General features: G+C 42.2%; 1 protein-coding gene across 1 annotated transcript in view; it reads left to right on the forward strand.

The window, feature by feature from the left end:
- The window catches only part of SHOC1 (shortage in chiasmata 1), a 447,382-nt gene that overhangs the window by 60,712 nt on the left and 361,802 nt on the right, over positions 1-24,868 (forward strand). The window contains exons 5-8 of the mRNA XM_073612299.1: positions 3,249-3,312; positions 3,409-3,568; positions 9,028-9,106; positions 15,932-16,055. Coding sequence (XP_073468400.1) covers positions 3,249-3,312; positions 3,409-3,568; positions 9,028-9,106; positions 15,932-16,055 — 427 coding nt within the window. The remainder of the gene's footprint in view (positions 1-3,248; positions 3,313-3,408; positions 3,569-9,027; positions 9,107-15,931; positions 16,056-24,868) is intronic.

A 24,868-nucleotide genomic window follows, 5' to 3' on the forward strand; every position in this document is an offset into this window, starting at 1 on the left:
TCTCCGGGCGGCTGCACACTGAATCCTCCTCCATCCGCCGCCCAGGTGCATGAGAGGGGGGGGGTCTGTACTGATGGGGGGGTATCCTGAGGGGGAGGTCTGTACTGATGGAAGGGGGGTTTATCCTGAGGGGGGTCTGTACTGATTGTGGGGGGATATCCTGAGGGGGATCTGTACTAATGGAGGAGGGGGGAATTTATCCTGAGGGCGGTCTGTACTGACTGGGGGTAGCCTAAAGGGGGTCTGTACTGATGGGGGGATTTATCCTGAAGGGGGGTCTGTACTGATGGAGGGGGGATTTACCCTGAGGGGAGTCTGTATTGATTGGGGGGGTTTATCCCCAGGGGGGTCTGTAGTGATGGGGGGGGATTTATGCTGAGGGGGGTCTGTTCTGATTGGGGGATTATCCTGAGGGGAGGGTATGTACTGATGGAGGGGGGATTTATGCTGAGGGGGGTCTGTTCTAATTGGGGTTATTATCCTGAGGGGGGTATGTACTGATGGAGGATGGGGTGGTTTGTCCTGAGGGGGGATCTGTACTGATGGAGGGGGGGGTGGTTTGTCCTGAGCAGGTGTCTGTACTAATGGAGAAGGGGGTGGTTTGTCCTGAGGGGGGTCTGTACTAATGGAGGAGGGGGTGGTTTGTCCTGAGGGGGGTCTGTACTAATGAAGGAGGGGGTGGTTTGTCCTGAGGGGGGGTCTGTACTGATGGAGGTGGGTCTCTACTGGGGGGGTTGGGAGTCTGTACTGAGTGGCCACTATAGTTTGTGGGGGGGGGGGTGACACCATGTTTTACCACACCAGGTGACACCAACCCTAGTGACACCACTGTGTTTGAGTAAGAAGAAGATAAGTATCGCTAACTGCCACTAATGGCATTAGCTCTCAGCCTCAGTGTTGCGGCCGCCAGCCAGGCGGGTACAACAGGCAGCCAGCATTAAAATACACCACCAGGACAGTACAGTCTCTGCCTCCAGTCTCCAGACCAGCATACAGTGTCTGTCACCTCCTCTCCTCCTGTGTACATTGCTGCTGGGGAGCGGGACGTGCGGCATTGGTTTGGAGCAGCATGGGGTGGGCATGGCTTGTGCGGCGAAGCCAGAGTGGCGCATGGGTTAGGGAGCAGAGCAGGTTTCCTGGCTGGAAGGCCCAGAGTACATTACATGAGAGCATAGCACAGCACAAGTACCGGCTCATCACCGACACCACCAGTGCTGCAAGACGGAATAAGAGGCTCAGGTACCACTTTGCCAGCTGGTGAGTTCTATGTTCAAAGTAAATCTAATGTGATGTGTAATGTGAGTGGCAGGCTGGCTTATATTGGTTGCTCATTGTATGTTTACTCAGCTCCCTCCCACTTGCCGACCGCGCTATAGCTGATTGACGGCTACAGTGCGGCCGGCTAGTTTTGGGAGGCCTCCCAGTCTCGCACTTCTCTGAAGTGTCTGTGATGGCTGGGTCCACAGGACGCAGCGCATCAGAGATCGGGGTAAAGAGCAAATGACAGCGGCCCATTTAACACTTGTTCACTCTGTCCAATGATGGAGCAATCACTTGTCATCAAATCAGCGTCATTGCTGGTTCAGCTCAAGCTGCTGCGGTGTGAGGAGAGAGAAACACCGCAGCAACGTGAGCTGGCACGATCCTGTGTGCCATCAGTGCCCCATCAGTGCAATCACAGTGCCCCATGATATAGACAAGGTGCTGTTGCATGTAAATCTGACTTCCTGATAAATTTAATTATCACAATTTAAAATAATAGGTGTGGGGGCCTTTTGGGGGGGCCTCGGCATTTCATTCTTGGACCCAGGCAGCACAATGTCTTGGGCCAGCCCTGAGTGGGAGCTAATGGTAGAGGAGGAGTGCACATCGCTGGATCGAGATCAAGCTCAGTTAAGTATTACGGGGGGGTCTGGGGGGGCTGCATACTGAAGGCTTTTTTATGTATAAAATGCATGAAGGTAAATGCCTTTAGAATCCCTTTATTCAGCAGGCTATGAGCATTACGTGATACTGGCTGCTGATGAACTAATCAAGGAAACAGATTTTTATAGATGTGTGTGAACTACAGAATTGACTGAACAGAATTAGCAATTCTTTAAAGTCGAGTTCAACCCCCCCAAAAAAAAATTAGTAATGTGCTTAAAAAAAAATAAAAAAAAAACATTTAGAGAAATTTTTTTTTTTACTCACCTCTAAATGCTTGTTGCTAGGGGGTCCCTCGTAGTCTGCCTCCTTTGGTGCCTGGGCTCCTGAGGTCACTTCCCTCGGCGCAGGAAGGGAGATTGCCTCTCCCCCCTCCCTCTTGTCAATCATCTGGGACACATGACCAGTCCCAGATGATTGCGCGGCCAGCGATGGCGCGTGGCGTGGCTCATGCATGCGCAGTGGGTGCCCGGCTGTGGTTAAATGCTGGCGCCGCCGAGCGGAGGGAGGACGAGCGGGGCTTCGATCCCCTGCATCGCTGGACCCTGGGACAGGTAAGTGTCCGATTATTAGGAAACAAATACTGCAGCTGCTGACTTTTAATTTTTTTTTCAAATGGGAAACCCGCTTTAACAGCTAAAACTGTTAAAATCTGGTAACTATATCAATTACTTATTGTCACTAAACCCACATCATAAAAACTATCAATAAATGCTGTATTCCCTGCTGTTCATACTTACCCAGTCACTGTGGAAATTTTCTACATTTTTGTATTCTACAAAAAATCTTGTTGATCCTGCTGTTTTTATCTGCCTCTTCTGTCTATGTCCCCACTGCAGTTGGGGATTTTGCAGAGCAGTGTTGGCAGCTAGTGCACATGCTCAGTTTTCAGTGAGTTTCTATGCTGAGCATTTCCTCTCTATCACATCTGAGCAGCCCATGTGACTATAGAGTCACACATGTGGACGTATACACAGTAGTAAATGACAGCCCACTCCCTCCCACCTCCTCTATGCCCACTAATCAGCTAAATGCAATGAGGGAGGGATACTACATCTTGATTGATGGAGGCTTGACCTGCCTCTCTTTTAAAGACACAGGCTGGAGGTGTGTGACACAATCTGTGACTGCTAGAAATCCTCCCAGACCTATTGCGAAACAATACAGATTTGATTTCAAATATATATTTCTATGACAATTTAAAACAGTTTATTAATAATTATTTATTTTTACTTTGCTCCCTAAAGACTGTTTGTTTTTGTTTTTGAACATGTGACCAGCAGCAGAGGACTAGAAGCTCCTCCTGCATTGTTTCTCTACAGACAGGCTTTTTTAATGGAAATAATTACAGTGCCATCATCCACATAGAGAAAGTGAAGGGACAAAGTAAAGTGAACAGTCTGTGTTTAGTATCACTTTAGTATCAAGCTGTGAGTTGTTTTTAAAATGTACATCCATGCCATTTTACTAACTCTTTTTCAGATTTGTTGCCAGAAGAAACTATGTTTGTAGCTTGTCTTTCGCAATTTAGACAACATCTTCCTATCCTGTCTACTTTGCTTAACAGGCTCAAAACAATTCCTGTGCAGGACCCTCTCCCAGACTGGAAAGAGACCCTTCCTACTAAGGAATTACTTTTCAGGTAGGTGTTCCATTAACCAAAACATTTCTGAGAGTATCTTCCAGAAAGCACCTGTCGCATAAGCAATTAATCTTTAATGTGCAAGTATGGAAACAGTCTTTTCACACTTGTGCGGCATAAAAATTGTGCAATTTTCATTGCGACTTTACCCTGCGACTAGATGTGACTTTAAGGCAACTTTATAGAGAAAAGGGAAAGGTCTGGTGTACCCAGTAACACACTTCCGTCCCTGTAACATATAATAAAACAAAGGATTCGCCCCGGGACTTTAAATTAAGTGGGTACCGTTTCCGCCAGTAAACATAACAATAGTAAATACAGTATATGGTTTATTCAAGTAAAGTTGTTTACATGCATAGATATCACCAACAGAGACATAAAAAAAGAGACATAAACAAGAAATATTGGTACACAAATGTAATAGCAGTCATAGTGCACGGTGATCATACTACCCGACGCGTTTCGCGAGATCCAGCTCGCTCTTCAGGTGTGTAACAATGTACCTAGGTGTCAGAGAGGATCTCGGTACAGGACGGTTGCTGGGCACTCTGGAGTGCGCCGCTTCGCGCTGGCCCGCGTGCACGCACGGGCCTGGGCGCATCGACGCGCACGTGCACGCGATGTTTGGCGCCAATCGCTCCACTTAGGGTGCTGAGATTCTGTGCTCGGTGCTGTCCGATCTTCAGCTTCCTGTTCCCGTACTTCCTGTTTGCCTGTGTGCTAGTCTGATCTCTCTGTGACCCGGCTTGTTTACTGGACTCTTCCCTGCTATCCACCTGCATCTGACCCCGGCTTGCCTCCGACTTTGAACCTGCCTAACCCCTTGTACCGTGCCGACCGCCTGCTGCCAAACCTGCCTGTGACCTGGACTTTCAATCTGCCTGCTCCTTTTGTACCGTGCTGACTGCCTGTTGCCAACCCTGCTAGTGACCGGATCTGCCTGCTCTACTCCTGCTCTGCACCAGTTAGCTGATCTTCAGTCTACCAATTACCTTCTACCAGCCTACATCAGGATCTTGGGCCTCATCCCTGCAAGTCACACGCCAGGCTCTCATACCACTCTGTGCTCCCGTGCCTTCTGCTTGCTCTATCAGGGGCCGGGAACCAGATACGTACGGGAGGCCTTCCCTTGCTATATCGGGTTCGTCAGTCAGGTATGTGCAAGTCTGACACTAGGATAAAAAAGTATATATTTGGCAATATGGCACAGTATTATAAAGGCACAGGGTAGGAGGGGTTAAGGGTCCCCATACTCACCTCTAAGCTTGACCATGGCTAGAGGTGTGCAGCTCCAAGACGGCAGCAGCAGGTGCCTCACCAGAGAGCTGAGGGGGCAGAGTCAGATGGGACCCCACCAGGGGCCAAACGGAGAGCAGGCATGGCATGTATGTAGTGATGTATCCCTAGAGAGCTTGTTATTCCAAAAAGAGTATAGGCTGTGAACATAGGTATGTTTGTCAGGTATCTAAAGTAGTAAAGTAGAATCAATAAGTATTAGCATAAAGATATGTATGCATGAATGAAAGGCCTGGGCCATAGATGGTAGGGACACGGAAATGGTTAGAAACATAGGATAGCAGAGGGATACTAACAGTGACAAGATAGGAGAAGAGAGAGAGGAGAGAGAACTGGGCTGTGATTGTGTAATAGTAGTGTAGTGATGTATCCCTAGAAACCTCGTTAGTCCATAAAGAGTATAGGCTTTTCCACAAGTATGTTTGTCAGGCATCTAAAGTAGTAAAGTAAGATCAATGAGTATTGGCATAAAGATATGTATACATACATAAAAGGCCTGGGTCAAGGATGGTAGGGACATGTAGATGGTGAAAAACATAGGATAGCAGAGGGATACTAGCAAGTGACAAGATGAGAAAGAGAGAGGAGAGAGAGGTGGACTGTGATTGTGTGGTGGGATCTGTGATATCAGAAAACAAAAATAAATAAAAATGAGTGCTCAAAAAATGAACTGTGCATGAGATATATAAGTGTGCCTAAATATAGTAAGTATCAAAAGGTGGATAAAGCAAGTACCTGAGTATGGTGAATATCTTAAGTATAAGAGTAATGAATCACAGCAGACAACCTCCACAGCTGTGTGTGTCCTCAGTGAAGAGTGAAAATGAAATCCAAGCCATGCCTGACCTCCAATTTAACCCCGGAAGAGCCCAGGAGGCTCCGCCCTCAACACCATGTGTGGATGGCTGACATGTGAGCGCAGTAGGCACCCACCGTCATAAGGAGGAACGCAAATGCGGACACTCCCCCAAGCCATCAGCCATGATATAATGTGTCCAGCTGCGCAAACGTCTGCGAAATCGCAGACACCACGCCTCTGGCGCCTGAACATGTGTAGGTGTCCCCATCCGCCCAAAAGCAAATCGGGACAGCGGGAGACACAGAAAAGCCTCAGCTCCCAGTGTGCTAGTATCCCTCTGCTATCCTATGTTTTCCACCATCTCCATGTCCCTACCATCCTTGACCCAGGCCTTTTACTTATGTATACATATCTTTATGCCAATACTCATTGATCTTACTTTACTACTTTAGATGCCTGACAAACATACTCATGTAAAAGCCTATACTCTTTATGGACTAACAAGGTTTCTAGGGATACATCACTACACTACCATTACACAATCACAGCCCACCTCGCTCTCCTCTCTCTCTTCTCCTATCTTGTAATCTGTTAGTATCCATCTGCTATCCTATGTTTCTAACCACTTCCATGTCCCTACCATCTATGGCCCAGGCCTTTCATTCATGTATACATATCTTTATGCTGTTACTTATTGATTATACTGTACTACTTTAGATACCTGACAAACATACTTATGTTCACAGCCTATACTCTTTTTGGACTAACGAGGTCTCTAGGGATACATCACTACACACATGCCATGCCTGCTCTCTCTTTGGCCCCTGGTGGGGTCCCATCTGACTCCGCCCCCTCAGCTCCCTGAGGCACCTGCTGCCGCCGTCTTGGAGCCACACACCTGTAGCCATGGTCAAGCTCAGTGGTGAGTATGGGGACCCATAACCACTCCTTTATAATTAATACTGTGCCAGATTGCCAAATATATACTTTTTTTATCCTAGGTACATTGTTACACACATGCACCCCTGAAGAGCGAGCTGGATATTGTGGAACGCGTCGGGTAGTATGATGCCCGTGTACTATGACTGCTATTACATTTATGTACCAATATTTCTTGTTTATGTCTCTTTTTAAATTGGCAACTGTTGGTGATATCTATGCATGTAAGCAATTTTACTTGAATAAACCATATACTGTATTTACTATTGTTATGTTTACTGGTGGAAACGGTACCCACTTCATTTAAAGTCCCCGGGCGAATCCTTTGTTTTATTGAGGAGACTTTGGATGAGTGCAACTTTGTTACGACTTTGGCTGTGATTGTTTTGCTTGTGCTTTACAAAGCCGTTAGACATGCAGAATGGAAAAATTTGTTTAGTTTCATTTGGTTTCTTTTTTTTCCAACGAATTCCACATTTTTAGAACAATTTGAATTCGAATCGACCAAAATTGATCGACCGATTTGGAATTCTGTGTGAAGAATAGCTGGTTGTTAAGGAGCGGGCCGCCACATCCTTAACAACTGATGACTTATCCGCTGTCAGCTGATTTCCATACTGACGGCTGAATGTAAACAAAAGAATGGCAGCAGTTAAAAATAAATGAAAAAAACTACGTGGGGTCCCCCCAAAATTCACACCAGACTTTTATCCAAGCATGTAGCTGGAAGGTCAGGAAGGGGGGGACCAAACGAGCGCCCCCCTCCTGTACCATACCAGGCCACATGCTCTCAATGTGGGGGGGGGGGGTCAAAGTCGTGAATGGACTCTTAAGATTTCAGTAATTCATAACAGTTCATTACTTCAGTTATTCATGCAAAATTGTAAAATCTAGTTTTGGGCACAGTATGAAGAATTTATTTTACCTGGAATTGCTTACATTGTCCTGTGTCATAGATAATTCATAGCAGTCATTTTTTACTTCTGTCTGGTCAGGCACGGGATTCAGGCAAGGCTATTGGACTATAAAATGACTGTAGCACTGCAAAGCAAGCGTTTATTACTTACTTACCACTACCCACACCTTGCTGAAGAGTGTTTAGCATCCCCAACACTTCCAGATGTGATGAATTCCTAGTCCCCGTCTGTGCTCTGTTTTTTTTCTGCAAGCCTCTTTGTCACCACTGAATATTGCTGTGACATAGGTTCATCAGATGAAATCACAGAGCACACTGAGAGAAGCTGGCTTTCAACACTTTTGTAGTAATAAATCCCCAACATTTTTTAGCAAGCTTGGATTTTCAAGACAGTGGGACTAGTAAGTATTAAATATTTACTTTGTAGGGATGCAATTTTTTTTTTTAGTATATTATAGAAGAATCACTCCTCTTCCTCCTCTGCAACAGCTTTGGTGATTGGTGCTCCCTATGGTGTAAACTACATAAGAAGCCTGCAGTAAGTAGAAATCAATCAAATGTAAGTGCAGACATTTGTCACTGTGTATAATTCAACACTACTACATACTACTTGTGTAGCCTTCACCACAGCGGAGCTATTTGTTCAATCTTTTTAGCAACAGATTGCTGCTTTTAGCCATTATTTGTCAGAGATTATAGTTACATGAATATTCATTGTTCAATTCTGCTTCATAGGCCTTATGTGGCCTTATGTAGCTTACAAAAACAGTGGTCGTTACATATTACCCCACTATTTCATGTCAAAAGTCCTTTCTTGTATTAAGAGAGGTATGGACTCCAGAGAGAGATATATCATTTTGCCCCTATACAAATCATTAGTAAGTCCTCATCTGGAATATGCAGTTCAGTTTTGGGCACTAGTTCTCAAAAAGAATACCAGGGAACTGGAGAAAGTGCAGAGAAGGGCAGCCAAACTGTTAAGAGGCATGGGGGAGCTCAGCTATGAGGAAAGATTAGAGGAAGGGAATTTATTCACTCTTAAAAGGAGAATAAGGGGGGATATGATCAACATGTTCAAATATATAAGGGGTCCATATAGTGAACTTGGTGTTGCGTTATTCTCTTTACGGTCAACCCAGAGGACACGGGGGCACTCTTTACGTCTAGAGGAAAAGAGATTTATCCAAATACAGAAAGGTTTCTTCACAGTAAGAGCTGTGAAAATGTGGAATAGACTCCCGCCAGAGGTGGTTCTGGCCAGCTCAGTAGATTGCTTTAAGAAAGGCCTGGATACTTTCCTAAATGTACATAATATAACTGAGTACTAACATTTATTGGAGCATGCTCTGCAGGGGTTTTTTTGCCTTCCTCTGGATCAACTGTGGGTATAGAGTTGGGTATATTGGATTGTACAATATTTTTTATTTTATTTATTTATTTGTTTATGGTTGAAATGGATGGACTTGTGTCTTTTTTCAACCTGACTAACTATGAAACTATAATTTGTAGAGTGGACAGAGCCTTAGAGAAAGACTTGGAGACCGATTTCTTGTTGGATGAATTCCACTGTCTTCAAAACAGAGAAGAGGTACTGTGCTGTGAAACCTTGCAAGTAAACATTACTGAAACTATGTTTATTCTTTAGCATTTTTGATATGACAGACTGTTAGACAAACTTCCCTAGGTTAGGTAAACATCTGTACAGTTGCTTGTAAATTGGTACTGTCTCTGGTCTGTTGACTATTTTTTTCTCTCAGTGGTTTTTATTGATTCTCAAGACAGACATTAAAGAAATTTAACAACATTCCATAAATCTGTATCGTAGTACAATAAAGATTGTAGAATGAGAATTCTGGCATCTTTTAAGCTACACATCTGTAATAGCTCATTACTCGAGAAGCCACATCAGAACAAACTGGTAACATACATATAACCAAAAAGTAAAAACAGTTACCGTTTGGTTTCCCTGTCGCTCCTCCATGAACTGTTAACTATTTTTTATTTATTTTTTCAAATAGCAATTTTATTGATTTTCATAAATTTTCAACAAAGGCAAAATCTTAGTATGTAAACGTACAGGAGCAAAAGCAAAATGTACACAGTAGGAATCCACTTGAGGTAAGAGCAAAATACAACAACCATAATCAGTGGTACTATAGAATATATCTAAGCTGAAAAAATTTACCTCAGTTATGAATCAGTGTGATATATATTAAGTCATCGCTCAAGTGCTGTTGACTATTTTTAATGCCTGGTTATCACAAAATCTATTCTCTTTTTATACAGTTGTATGTCTTTTTACCAATACACCATCTAACAGTTCCCTGAAATACCATGTTTTAAAAAAAATCAGCACTACATTATGTATATCTAAAGTATAATATATGGAGATAGAAGAGGCCAATAATTATAAAATACAAAAAACTGCATGCTCTGAGCTTTATACTTCATGCACTCTGAGGCTATGGTATATTTGTGCTTTACATGCAGAGGAAACAAGTGTTAATTTGGAAATATGGTCCTTATCACAGTAGGTTTTAATTGAAAAATTTCTTCTAAACTCAGTAATTTATTAAGGACCACGTATACTAGTTCTTAATAAATGACCGTTAGGGTTTAAAATAATTATTATATACTGTTACTGTATTTGTTCTACAAATAAACATTTAATACATGATGTGCCAATGACACAGGATTTATGAAGCATTATGGGCTTTTCTAATAATAGCACAGCCAAGTTGTTTCCTATCCAATACATGGGTTGATTTGCAAAGAGAATTTTCACTTGGCTTACTAAATGAGGTGACGCAAAGTAAAAATTTACTTTACAAAGAATACTCAATCATGGGTAATGTAATGGTTTTGGGGTTTTTTTGCCTTGCTTTTGGTGTTTTTTGTGTTTGTTTGAGTTTTGATCTTTTGGGAGCACGTGTAGCAAGGGATAAATGAAATTAAAGGATAAGTGAACACAGGAGTGGAGTGAGGAAGAGGGGGAAGGAGGAGGGGGGGGGAGGTAGGTACAATAAAGATTAAGTAGAGATCAAAGAACACATTAAGGAATAAAAATATGAACACGAATATATACAACACGGCAAAGGGGGGGTGGGGGGGATAGTGGGGGGAGGGGGGAATAGGTTTAGAGTGGGGGGGTGTAGGAGGGGGGGAGGGGTGGAGGGATAAGAGTAACACAAAAGAGAGATAAAAAGGAAGAGGGATGGCAAGCGAGGATACAAGCCAAGCACAAGAGATATAGGGAAGTAAATAGTAGTGGGTACGAGGGGTATAGGGAATAATCACATAAATGGGAAGAGTTAAGAGAGAGCAAATGAGTGGAGGACGAGGTGGTCCTCTTTTTTTTTTTTTTTTTTTTTTTTTTTTTTTTTTGTTGTTGTGTTTTTGTGGGCAGCTTCTTCTTCCTCCCCCTGACCTCAAACTCCTCCTAAAAGAAGAATAGGAGGGGGGGGTCGAGGAGTAGATAGGCTGAAATCGTTACGAATTACCTATATAAGGGCAAAATGCACTATGTTGGTAATGCCCTAAAAAAGTTTTATTGGGTGAATGGGGATGAATGGATGAATGTATGGGGTAGGAGGGAGGGGTATGTAAGTAAGGGGAAGGCCACGGGGGAAAGAATGAGAAGTAGGAACGCTGGTAAAAAGGAGGGTAAAATAAAACAAAACAAATAATAAATATGAGTAATAAGAGTAATCAATATACGTTTTTGTCATGGAATGTTAGAGGTATGGGTACGCAATTAAAACGAACGCAGGTGTTTACAGAAATTAGTAAGGTGCAAGCCAAAATAATTTGCATGCAAGAAACACATATGACTAAAGAAAGACTGGATTACTTTAAAAAACCTTGGATACAGTGGGCGAGCCATTCATGCCACACAACGTATTCAAGAGGGGTTTCCCTGTTGGTGCATCGAGGGGTGGCATGGGAGTGCATCAGGGCAAGGAGTGATCCGGAGGGGAGATATGTCTTTGTCTTTGCCCTGATGCACTCACAGCCATTTGTAATTATGGGAATATATAATCCTCCACCTGCTACAATGGCAGTATTGAAGGAAGCAATGTTATTCATGTCAGGGTACCCAGAGGCGTATGTTGTGTGCATGGGAGATTTCAATATGTGTTTAAATCCAAAGGTGGACAGGTTTGGGAGGAATACTCCAAGAGGAACAATAGGATCCAGGTTGCTGGAAAAATTTACAAAAGAAGTTGGATGGATTGATCTTTGGAGGTTCAGAAACCCAGGAGCTAGGGCTTATTCGTGGCATGCACCAGGAAGAGGTTGCATGTCTAGAATAGACCTGGCTATGGGGAATGAGAAGTTGCTCCCAATACTACAAGCTGTTACATATAGGCCTAAGGGAGTATCTGACCACGCTGGGTTGACCTTCGAGCTAAAAATAGGGCATAGAGGAAGATGCCCGGGTTATAGGATTCAGTCTCAATGGCTAACCCAGATTGGTTTAAATGATAGGATACCGGAGCAACTGGAAATGTATTTGGAGGCTCATGGAGATGGGAAAATGGGTGGCATGGCGTGGGACAGTTTTAAGGCATATATAAGAGGTATAACAAGATCTACAATATCATATATAAAGCGAGCCAATAGACAGGAAGAAGAGGAATTGGAGCGAGAGTGTGCACAAGCAGAAACTGAGTTTATAACTAAACCTTCAAACATAAATCAGATAAGATGGGCGGGAATAGCGCGCCAGTATAAGAACCAACTAATAACTAATGCCAAACGTAAGAAGTTCCAGCAAAATCAAAAAAATTTTGAGCAAGGCCACCAAGCTAATAGGATACTGAACTTTTTGATAAAACAACAGACTCCATCTTTGGTGATTTCAGAAGTGAGAAATGAGAAAGGGGAGATGGTGAACACACTAGAGGAGATACTTATGAGTTTTCAAGAATATTATATCAGTATGTATACATCAACATTGTCCCGTACAGGAGAGGAGATAGAGAAATATTTGGGCGATTTAAACTTCCTTAAAATAACAGAAGAACAAAAGGGGGTGTTGGAGAGGGATATAGAGGAAGGGGAAGTAAGAGAAGCCATCTTCTCGCTGGGGAAGGGGAAATCTCCAGGACCGGATGGCATACCACTGGAATTGTACCAGCGATATGCGGAGATTATGGTACCGGCCCTAACCAAGATGTATAGAGAGATATTCCTCCAGGGAGAAATGTCACCCACTATGTATGAGGCAACAGTTATATTGATACCCAAACCTGACAAAGATAGAACTGAATGCGCGTCATATAGACCAATATCATTATTGAATATAGATTACAAAATCTTGGCAAAAATACTCGCCAAACGTCTTAATGAAGTAATCTTGTCTATTGTGACAGGCGATCAAACAGGATTTATGCCAGGGAAGTCTACATCAATTAATATTAGAAGAACACAATTTATGGTACAGATGAGGGAGTTTGTTCCGGAGTCAAGTGCCTTGGCCTCGCTGGATACGGCCAGGGCATTTGACTCCGTAGAATGGGAATTCTTGCAGACAGTATTGAAAAAAAATGGATTCGGGGAAAAATTTAGAAAATGGGTAAAAATAATTTACAAACAACCATGCTCAAGCCTACTAATAAATGGGACACTATCGACTACAATAAAATTATATAGGGGAATGAGGCAGGGATGCCCATTGTCCCCCCAGCTATTTGCCTTGGTAATTGAAGCATTGGCAAATAGATTTAGGCAATCAAAAAAGTATAAAGGGATTAAAGTGGGGGAAAAAGTAGAACATATAGGCTTATATGCCGATGATATCATACTATACATGGGGGATGGGTATACCTCATTGCAGGAGGCGATGAAAATAATAGAAACATACGGAATATTTTCAGGACTCAAAATAAATTGGCAGAAATCTGCACTGATGCTGCTTGGAACAGGGAATGTAATGAGCGCCCAGACCCCATTAAAAATAGTCGAAGCATTTAAATACTTAGGAATAAATATTACGTTAGATCCTGAGGAAGCTCTGAAAGTTAATATAATCCCCCTGGTAGAATTTGTTAAGAAAAAACTGGCAATATGGATAAAATTACCAATATCAATGGCGGGTAGAATCCAGCTGATTAAATCTATTATACTCCCTAAATGCTTATATCTATTTGCACACTCCCCGGTAAAAATACCAAAACAGATATTTAAAGATCTGAACTCACAGATAACCAGATTCATTTGGGCGTATGGTAGAAGCAAGCTAAAACTTAAAAAGCTACAAAGACCGAAAAATGCAGCGGGGTTGGCCCTGCCAGATTTATATTTATATTATCTGGCTGGGCAACTGAAACATCTGAGATCCTGGGTTGGACAGGAGAAAAAAACAGGAATTGAGGAGTACTTACTAAGCAGGATGCAAGTAGAAGATCTCATGGTAGGATTAGAGATAAAAGATCTGAGGAGGGTGGGAGTAAGAATTCCCCTGCTAAAACTAGCCAGAGCAGTCTGGCGGGAGGCAAGGAGGCTAACGGGCTTCTCTGATATCCCACCAGAGACCGCTTTGTGGAATAATCCAGCATTTGAGCATTTGGAAAAATTTGAGGGTAGTAAATTCTGGAAACAGAAAGAGGTGATAAGCATTGGACAGGTGTATGAAAGAAACATAATAGTACCATACGAAAAGTTATGTAAACTATATAATTTATCAAGTAAACAATTTTTTAGATACCTTCAGCTTAGACAAGTCTTACAGATACAGTTTAGAGGAAAGGAATTAAAAATATCTAAATACCCTCTTATAGGCATTTTGAGATCACAGGGACCAAAGGGGTTAGTAGCCAAACTTTATTCACATCTGCTGCAGAGTAAAATAGGGGGGGAACCAATGGAAATAAGGAATAAATGGCAAGTAGCTATACCAGATATGAGTGAACAGGAATGGAACGAAGTATGCTCCTCCCATTTGAAAGTATCCCCAGCAACAAATAACAGGATAATTCAGTTAAACATTGTATATCAGACCTATTTGGCCCCAAATAGGTTGTATAAAATGGGGAGAATGAGTGAATCAAAGTGCACAAGATGTGGACAGGAAGGGGCGGACTTTCTCCACATGATGTGGCATTGTGTTATCATAGAAAGATACTGGCAACAGGTGATTAGAAAAATAGGAAAAGTGCTAAATGAACCAATTATGGCCACAATTGAACTCTGTTTGATGGGAATAAGAAGGGAGAAGAGAGGTAGTAGTAAATATAATAGGATGTTCCTGCAGGAAGCATTATTTCTCGCAAGAAAACAAATAGTAGAGAAATGGATTCAGCCAAACCCACCGACAGTGACCCAGTGGGTGAGGGCAGTAAATCAGGTTTTACCATATGAAAGAATAATGTATGAACAAAGGGGTAATCTGCAGAAATATGAGAATATATGGGCAAAGTGGAATAGATCATGTGTTACACTGGATGTAGGAATACCTGAAAATGAAGTATAGAGTGGCCATGGAGAGAGTGGAGGAGAGAGAATGGTGTGATTGATAGGAGAGAATGTAAATGTAAATGAAATATATGAAGAAATGTATAAGGAAATAACATTGATAAATTATGTGTATCAATTTGTACAAAATTTGTAATAAAGAGGATTGAAAAAAAAAGAATACTCAATCATGTCAAGAAAAATTGAAAAAAAAAAACAGAATTTTTGCTTGCGCATGCTTCGATGATTGAAGTCAGTACACTGACAGTACAATGAAAATTCACTTTGCAGTGTGGAAATTCAAAAATGAAAATACTCTGCTTCTTTAGTAAATCATTCTGTTCTTTAAATTAAACCATAGAGAAAGTGGAAGAGAGGGGAGTTTTTTGTGTTTTTTTTCTGTGTTTGATGGAATCCCAGCTCTGTAGAATAGTAAGCTGTTTCTGGAATTTTTAGTAGAAAGTGGCTGTTTATAGGCCATTTGTTACAATGCCATCAACTTATTATTTAGCGTAATGCCTGGTGATGTTGCTCAGTTATAGTTGTACTGCTAATAGTTTGTGTCCCAGTACACGTTTACCATTGGGTATGTTACAGTATTCCCAGTTTGTAAGAACTATAGTGGAAGTGTGGCCCATTGCAATGCTTCATTTTTTTATATGAACTATAATAAGTGAAATCCCTCCAGCCTTTTTTACAAGAGGTCCAATGTATCTATCCAGCATTATTTGCTGAAAATGACTGCTGATTCAATTGAGGTAGAAATTATTAGGAACTCCCTGAATTCCAAAGCAGTCAAAAGAGAATCGATTAAAACCGCGGGGCTACCAACCCAGTAAGTCAGAGTTCACATTTATTACGTCACGTTAATGATGGTTTATGTGGCCTTCATGCATTATTATACTTTTTAAACTTTGCCTTATTAAATAATATATTTGTTTTCTTGTCTGGTCTGCAGCATTTAAGTCTACCTTCTACAATAGAAGTGGTTCAACATGCAACAGAATTGAGGTCATCTGTGTCAGATCTTATTGCAGTTCTGCAGCTTGCCCATGAAGAAATGTTAGAAGCATACTCTGAAGGTGATTTATAGCTAATCCCTTATTTATTATTATTTTTATTATAATACAGGATGTATCTAGCACCAACAGTTTCCACAGCGCTTTAAAACATGAGGGCAGACTGTACAATTGCAACACAATTCTATATGGGAGGAATCGAAGGACCCTGCTCATTAGAGCTTATTATCTAAGAGGGAAAGTCTATTGATACAAAAGTTAATAGCTGTGGGGATAGGCTGATAGAGAAAATAAAAGTACAGTTGTTAAGTGGATACAAGATAGGCTTCTCTGAGGACAATGGTTTTCAGATATCGTCTAAAAGCAAACAGAGTAGGAGAAAGTTGAACAGATTGGGATAGGGAGTTCCATAGGATGTGAGAGGCTAGGGAAAAGGTAAGCATGGGAGGAGGTGATGAGGGAATAGAGAGCAGGAGGTCTTGGGAGGAACTAATAGAATGATTTGATTGGTATTTTTAGATTAGCTTAGTGATATAGCTGGGGGGGCGAGTTATGGATGGCTTTGTAAGTTGTTGTAAGTATTTTGAATTGAATTCATTGGGTGAGCAGAAGCCATTCGAGGAATTGGCAGAATGGAGTATTATTTAAGAATGACAGATGTGGGAATGTACATACACAGTACATGATGTGATCTAAGTCAGAGGGAATCAACATACACACCACGTATGTCCTATAGCAGCACACAACACTGCATATTACACCATACCCAACATACACACAGTTGAGCAGAAACCCCATAACCCTGAGCTTCGTGACTGCCCATTTACTAATTCTACCTACCATTACTGTGCACTTTAATTTTAACCCTGCTACTTCAAATATGTTAACATGTTAATGCATACTTTTCAGTTACTGTACATAGGCTGTTCATGGCACACTTGCCTTCCAAGCTACCACTGTGCAACTCCCAATTCATGAACATCAACCCATGTCATTTTGATGTACTGTACATAAATCTTTTAATATCTACCTTTTAATACCCACTTCCCTGTGCATTAAACACAGAGAATGACTGAAAGCGCTGACTGGAGTGTTCTGGCAGGGGGCACAATAGAACAGCAGGGAAGATCACTGTACTGACATTGGATTGTTAGTACAGCAACTCCGACCTGAATTTTTGATCCATGTATGGGCAGGATGGCTGTACAGATGTCCGTCTACCGGCAACACCGTGTATTCTGGTGACGGAGAGGCTCTGTCAGAATGCAAAAGCGCAGTGTGGAGGTAAAAAAACGGAAAAACTGAAAAAAAATCATCTATGGCCAGCCTAAGATGTAGCAGTAGAAGTCCTGGTTGGCAGAGAGATGCAATATCGGGGAGCAGCCTGCCAGGGGGATACTTGATTCTTCACAGCCCCAAATGCAAATCTGTTAACTCGTAAGCCTGCAGGGAGGCTTCTCCTACTTATTGCCATCTGGTATAGTGAAAGCTTCTGGACCTCATCATACATTGATATAAGGTAAGTGCGGGGGGGGGGGGGGTTAGTTACCGTGGATTAGGATTAGGATTAAGTTATTTGAAAGTATACAGTTGTGCTCATAAGTTTACATACCCTGGCAGAATTTATGATTTCTTTGCCATTTTTTTAGAGAATATGAATGATAACACCAAAACTTTTCTTTCACTCATGGTTAGTGTTTGGCTGAAGCCATTTATTATCAATCAACTGTGTTTACTCTTTTTAAATCATAATCACAACAGAAACTACCCAAATTACCCTGATCAAAGGTTTACATACCCTGGTGATTTTGACCTGATAACATGCACACAAGTTGACACAAAGGGGTTTGAGTGGCTATTAAAGGTAACCATGCTCATCTGTGATCTGTTTGCTTGTAATTAGTGTGTGTATAAAAGGTCAATGAGTTTCTGGACTCCTGAAAGACCCTTGCATCGTTCATCCAGTGCTGCACTGACGTTTCTGGATTCTGAGTCATGGGGAAAGCAAAAGAATTGTCAAAGGATCTGCGGGAAAAGGTAGTTGAACTGTATAAAACAGGAAAGGGATATAAAAACATATCCAAGGAATTGAGAATGCCAATCAGCTGTGTTCAAACTCTAATCAAGAAGTGGAAAATGAGGGGTTCTGTTGAAACTAAACCGCGGTCAGGTAGACCAACTAAAATTTCAGCCACAACTGCCAGGAAAGTTGTTTGGGATGCAAAGAAAAACCCACAAATAACTTGAGATGAAATACAGGACTCTCTGAAAACGTGGTGTGGCTGTTGCACAATGATGCACAATAAGGAGGCACTTGAAGAAAGATGGGCTGCATTGTCCAGTCGCCAGAAGAAAGCCATTATTATGCAAATGCTACAAAGTATCCCACTTAAACCATCCCAACATCCCAAACTATCCCATAAACACTTCATTTGGAGAGGAGTCAACAAGGCCTATGATGAAAGGTACACCATTCCTACTGAGAAACACGGAGGTGGATCGCTGAAGTTTTGGGGTTGTGTGAGCTACAAAGGCACAGGAAATTTGGTCAAAATTTACAGCAAGATGAATGCAGTATGTTATAAAAAAATACCAGAGGAACATTTGCATTCATCAGCCAGGAAGCTGTGCATGTGCCGTACTTGGACATTCCAACATGACAATGATCCAAAACACAAGGCCAAGTCGACCTGTCATTGGCTACAGCAGAATAAAGTGAAGGTTTAGGAGTGGCCATCTCAGTCTCCTGACCTCAATATCATTGAACAACTCTGGGGAGATCTCAAACGTGTAGTTCATGCAAGACAGCCCAAGAATTTACAGAAACTGGAGGCTTTTTATTTATCTGAGAAGATAAAGAGCCTCATCCGCAAATTTTTCAAAAGACTTGAAGCTGTCAATTGATGTTAAACGGGGCAATACATGGTATTAAGAACTTGGGTATGTAAACTTTTGATCAGGGTCATTTGGGTAGTTTCTGTTGTGGTTATGATTTAAAAAGAGTAAACACAGTTGATTGATAATAAATGGCTTCAGCCAAACACTAACCATGAGTGAAAGAAAAGTTTTTGTGTTATCATTCATATTCTCTGAAAAATGGCCAAGAAATAAATTCTCCCAGGGTATGTAAACTTACGAGCACAACTGTAGTTAGCTCTGAGGCCTTCTTCAGACTTATGTGTTGTGGAAATCTATGCTTTACTGCAGTGGTTACACAAGGCACTGGCATTCATTTAGAGTGGGTAGGTAGGAGGGGGCTTCCCAGAATGGCAGGCAGTATGTTTTTTATGCGTTTTACGAAGCTTACACTTCAATAAATCTCAGCTGCTATATTATATGTTTGAGATCTTAACACATATGTTTAAAGCAGTGCAAAGCTTGTACTGTTAAAATAGTTGAATAGAGAAAGGATTTGTTTTTGTGGAATGCAGTCAAATTCTCTTAATAAATGTGATATAGGGGTATCATCCCAATAAAGTAGTTAAAGGGCAAGGAACAATTTAATTTTTGTGACTTTAAGTAAACCTCTATAATCACTTAATGTATAAGGGAACAGAAATAGAGAAAATGCCTAAAAAAAGCCTCCAATTTTATATCATATACTATAAAAAACAAGTATTATTGTCTGGGTAGTACATTACAACAATATGCATATTAGATCTTTTTAGGTAGGTCAACATGTTTCACGGGTCATCCGCTTCTTCAGGACCAGCAAGATTTAATACATTGGAGAAGTCTAACCACAGGGTATTTGAAAGCAAGTCTACAAAAAGAAAACATATATTTTTTACACACATAATATATAAAGAGCACTATTACATATTCATTTGAGTATTGGTAAAGGTCACATTAACATCATTAACATATCCATGTAAGATACATTCCTCATGTGCAATATTATGAAAAAAAGGAGAAAAGATAATTTACTTACCCCTATTGAACAAGATAGTGAAAAGCATAAAAGCATTTGTTGCTGACACAAAAGCCAGTGACTGGAAGTGATGCAAGAGCGTGTGCTGACCCCCGCGGGGACTATATATATATATATATATATATATATATATATATATATATATATATATATATATATATATATTATTAATTTTTTTATTTTCAAATGCATGTATTTAAAAAAAAGTTCTTTCACCAGCACACAAGCACTTTACTTTGTTTAAAGTATTAATGGGACTATATATCTTCTAAACGCATATTTTTTGGAGGATGTACTGGGACTAATTAGTCCCATTGTTTGTCAACACTTGGCATATTTGCACAGAGGTTATTTAACCACTTGTTATTTTACATATATTTATTTCACATTTTAATTTAATTTTGAGATTTAGTTTTTTCCTTCCTTTGGCCGGAAGGACACTTTTGAAGCTATGTAGCGTACACGGTAATTGCACCTTCATGCGCATATTCACCAATTGATTTATTTATTTATTTAATTTCATTTTGCATACATTTGCAGTTATCTAGTTCATCAAGGACAGGTGCATAATAGAACAGCGCCATATCTACTTTATTTTCTCTCCATTAACTTACTCCACCGAGTGGCAGTAACTAGTAGAGGCAGCAGTACTTTTAGTTTTTTCTTTGCTAGTACTTACTTCCCTTGCGCGGAATCATTTACACTTCCTGCAGAGGGAGACTGAGCCACTGCCCAGGTACAGATGTGCTGCTCTACAGACCGGAGTCACCGGGGAACCCAGAGGGAACTTCTTGCCAGAGGGATCACTGCTGTGTCGCTGGGTCTGGTGAGAGGGCCTTACGCTCATGCTATAGACTGAGCCATTAGGAACTGCCTAACCTGCTATCTTATAGCCCTAACACTGCCTGCAACCTGCAAGCCTTGTTGATGGCAAAGACAATATATATATATATATATATATATATATATATATATATATATATGTTTTCTTTCCTTCTATTACTTGTGTATAGTTTTCACCTTGTTTAGCAGACTGTGCACAAACTTGCCTGCTCTGTGTCCAATCCTGTTCCAACTGCTATTTATGCAAATTTGTATGTAGACTAAGCATGTTTACCACTAAACGGGTGTGTGTTTATTGTCAATATCCCACAGCCAGGCAAAAGATATTTTACACTTATGTTGTTACTTGTGCTCGCAGAGATTTTATTCAACCAGGTGTGTTGGGGGGCTGAGGTTATTCTTGGAGTCGAGGCGCAGATCAGAGGACCCAAAACTACCAAGCGGCTCCTTTGGGGGTGGCGCTACATGTGCAATAGAACCCCATAGCCTTCATTAGGTGAGTGATCTGTCTCCTGACCCCAAATAAGTGTATGGGGTTCTACTGCACATGTATAGAATGCAGGACCGAGACTAAGCATTTAGTCACAGTGCTGCTGATCTCCTCTAATTTCCAGTGACCCCCCACACGTACCCAGCAATCAGCTGAGAAAGTCTCCCATCCCAAATAACTTTTCTTTATCGTACATCATGGGACACAGAGCAGCCATAGTAATTACTTTGTGGGTTTTATGCAACCTATAGGTGAATGGACACTGGCAAACCCAAAGACAGGATGTCCCCCTCTATATAACCCCTCCAATACAGGAAGTACCTCAATTTTTTTAGCCTGTGTCTTAAGGTGATGGTCAAGGTGGATTGAAGTACTTTAATATAGACAGCCCCGTTTGAGAAATGCTTGCCAGCATCAAGGGTCTCTGCAGTCGAATCCATTCTAAAGTGGCAAAAGAAAGGCCAAGATGGATGGTACCCGAGCCTCGAGGAAGAAGAAGCAAGGTTTTTGCCTGTAATGCTCCTCTTTGGAGGGCTGGACCCTGGGATCCAGGCCCTTGGATACATGACTAAACCAAAAGTTGTCCTGGCAGGGTGCTGTACAGGTCCAAGGGTGTGGACCCCAGTATGCAAGGGGGACCCGGTCTTTAAAGGTCCTTTCAAAGACCTGGCCTGCCGTGATGGGTGAAGATTGGGTCTGGCTGTGTATTCCAGCAGTATCCTGCGGCGGGAATGGTAAGTTAAAAAAACAAACGAAGAACCTGGGAAAGGAACACATATGGTTCACTTCAAGGGATTTCTTCTAAGTAGCGAATGCCTTGCCTGTTTTTCACCACTAGATGGTGTATTGTAACATACCTGGTGTTTACTTGACATGCTCCGTTTTTTCTGTGTCTGGCAGTGCTCCTTTGGAGACAGCGTTGCCCTCATCCGATTGGTACTCCGTGCCAGACCAAATCATCATCCATAACCAGTATCGCGTTTTCTGGCTCTAATATCTCGCTCTCATCAACAATTACAAATCTTGGTTTAAAAATGGACTCTCAACTAACTTTTGAAGCCCATATAAATCACCTATGCAAGACCTCTTTTTATCATCTTCATAGCATTTCTAAACTTCGTCCTATTCTTTCCCTCTCAGATGCCGAAAAGCCGGTTCATGCCTTTGTCTCCTCCATCCTGAACTACTGTAATGCACTCCTTATTGGGATTCATAGAAAGAGTCTACAGAGGCTTCAGTACATCCAACACTCTGCAGCAAAGATCCTGATGAGAGTGCAGAAACATGAGCACATTACCCCTATTCTCCACTCACTCCACTGGCTTCCGGTCTCCACCAAGATTGAGTATAAGGTTTCCCTCCTCACACACCAATGTATCCATGGACATGCCCCTCCTTATCTTAAAAAAACTTCTAAAGCCACAAAACCCAACACGTTCCCTGCGTTCCATTAATTCCAACTTTCTTCATATACCCAGGACTAGACTCAGAACAATGGGAGACAGGGCCTTTTCTGCAGCTGCTCCGCACCTGTGGAATGCCCTACCTGACACCTTGAGGGCTCCTCAATCCACTGACTATTTTAAAAAAGGTCTTAAGAAATTTCTTTTTTGTAAATATTTTTGTAATTTTTAGATGTTTTGTTTAATTGTATAAACTGCTCATTTTTCAGTTTCTTTTAACTTGTAGCACTTTGAGATCTTTATTATGAAAAGGGCACTATAAATAAAATGTATTATTATTATTATTATTATTATTATAATCCTGGTCTGCCAGTTGTCCAAGGCCCTGGGACCGCCCGCCTCCTAGCTCACGGCACACAGCCCTCCTGCCAGAGGCTGGTTTTCCGACGATGGGAGCAGGGCGGCCGGCATCCCCCCCACGGTAACTCAGCCCCTCTCTCCCCCCGAGCTATTCCAATAACGGGACCGCCTCGTCCATACGCATGCGTGGTGGTCAGCTCTGGTAAAGGGCCACCGTAGGACGCAGGGGGCGTGGCTTAGGCACGGAGGGCGTGCACGTGGGGGGGAGCGAGTGTGCATGTAGCACGGCGCAGGCTCAGTGGCTATAAAGTTTGTGACTCTGTAAAGAGTCTGGTGGCTGACGGAGGGACACAGAGTATACTGGGGCATGTAAGCACTGTATAGGTGTGGATACAGGCATTTAAAGGCACCCCTGCTGGACATTAGGCTGAGCAGTGATAGCGGCATTTATATTTTGCTGGACTACAGCTCAGCAGTGGATGCATATTGTGAGTACCTCTGCATTTTGTGCTTAGGGCTATGTCTTCCCAAAAGAAAGGTGGGGGGAATACAGCAGGGAGGAGTGCAAGGGCGCCGCTGTCGGGATCTGAGGATCCTAGTCATGCTTCTACAGTACTATCCTCCCATGAAAGGCCAGAGGGGACTGGCCAGTCTGAGCTATTGAGGCTGTCAGGCATAGTGGCTACATCCAACATTTCAGCCTCTGCATATGTCACTAAGGACGATTTGGCTTCAGCATTAGCTGGGTTGCAGGGAAAAATAGCCAACTTGATTGCGTCTGTCTTCCAGTCCGGGAAAAAACGCAAAAGGTCCCCTTCTCCCCCTCCTGACCTTCCAGTATTGGAACAGGAATGGGCAGATGACATTAAGGTGCCATTGGGTGACCGGGAAGAAGGGAAGGCAGATGACTCCTCATCTGAGGATTCAATCTCAGAGGAGCACTTCTCAGCCTCGCAATCCCAAAAACTGCTAGTCCAATCCCTTACAGAATTGGTTCATTCTGCATATAAGTTGCCCCCAGCGGAGATGGCTGAGGCCCCTTTTTCTTCTTTGGGTTCTTTGAGGCCTTGACAGGGTCCACATGCTTTCCCTTTACACCCACTGCTGGAGCAACTAAGATATGCAGACTGGGATGAACCCAGATAGGTATTTTGTTCCTCCTGGGAGATTTTCTCTTCTTTATCCCATGGAGGAAAAGTTCACCAAAAAGTGAAGTTTGCAAGCAGTGGATGCTGCTATTTCTTCTGTGAATAGGAGTCTAACTTGTCCAGTAGACAATGTCCAAGTTTTCAAAGATCCAGACGACAAGAAGCTGGAATCTTTACTTAAAGCCTCCTTTTCTATAGCTGTTTCAGCCGTACAGCCTGTAGTAACAGCGATAGGGGTTTGTCATTCCTTAAAAGACCAGCTCAAGCAAGTCATTAAAAGTGTCCCTGCTCAAGGGGAAGCAGCCCGCGAGTTAGCGGAGCTGCCAAGGGCCTTATGTTTTGTGGTGGACACCCTTAAAGATTCTATTCAACAGGCGTCATGCTTTGCCCTCTTATCTGTGCATATGCTCAGAATTCTCTGGTTGAAGCATTGGTCAGCTGAATTGCCCTGCAAAAAGCTTTTGGCAAGTTTTCCTTTTCATAGGGAATGGTTGTTCGGAGACGACTTGGATAAGTATATCCACAAAATTTCAGGTGGTAAGAGTGCCCTTTTACCGGTTAAAAGAAGGAGCGTCCTTCATTTAAACGTTCTTCTTCCCCGGCACCAGGTGCTACAGCCTCCAGGCAGTTTTGATGGCCTCCGCCGTCGGGTTCAAGAGGTAAGCCTCAAGGCCAAGCACAAGGCCAGAAGAAGCCCTGGG

The sequence above is a fragment of the Aquarana catesbeiana genome, linkage group LG01 (genome assembly GCF_042186555.1).
Source record: "Aquarana catesbeiana isolate 2022-GZ linkage group LG01, ASM4218655v1, whole genome shotgun sequence".
NCBI lineage: Eukaryota > Metazoa > Chordata > Amphibia > Anura > Ranidae > Aquarana > Aquarana catesbeiana.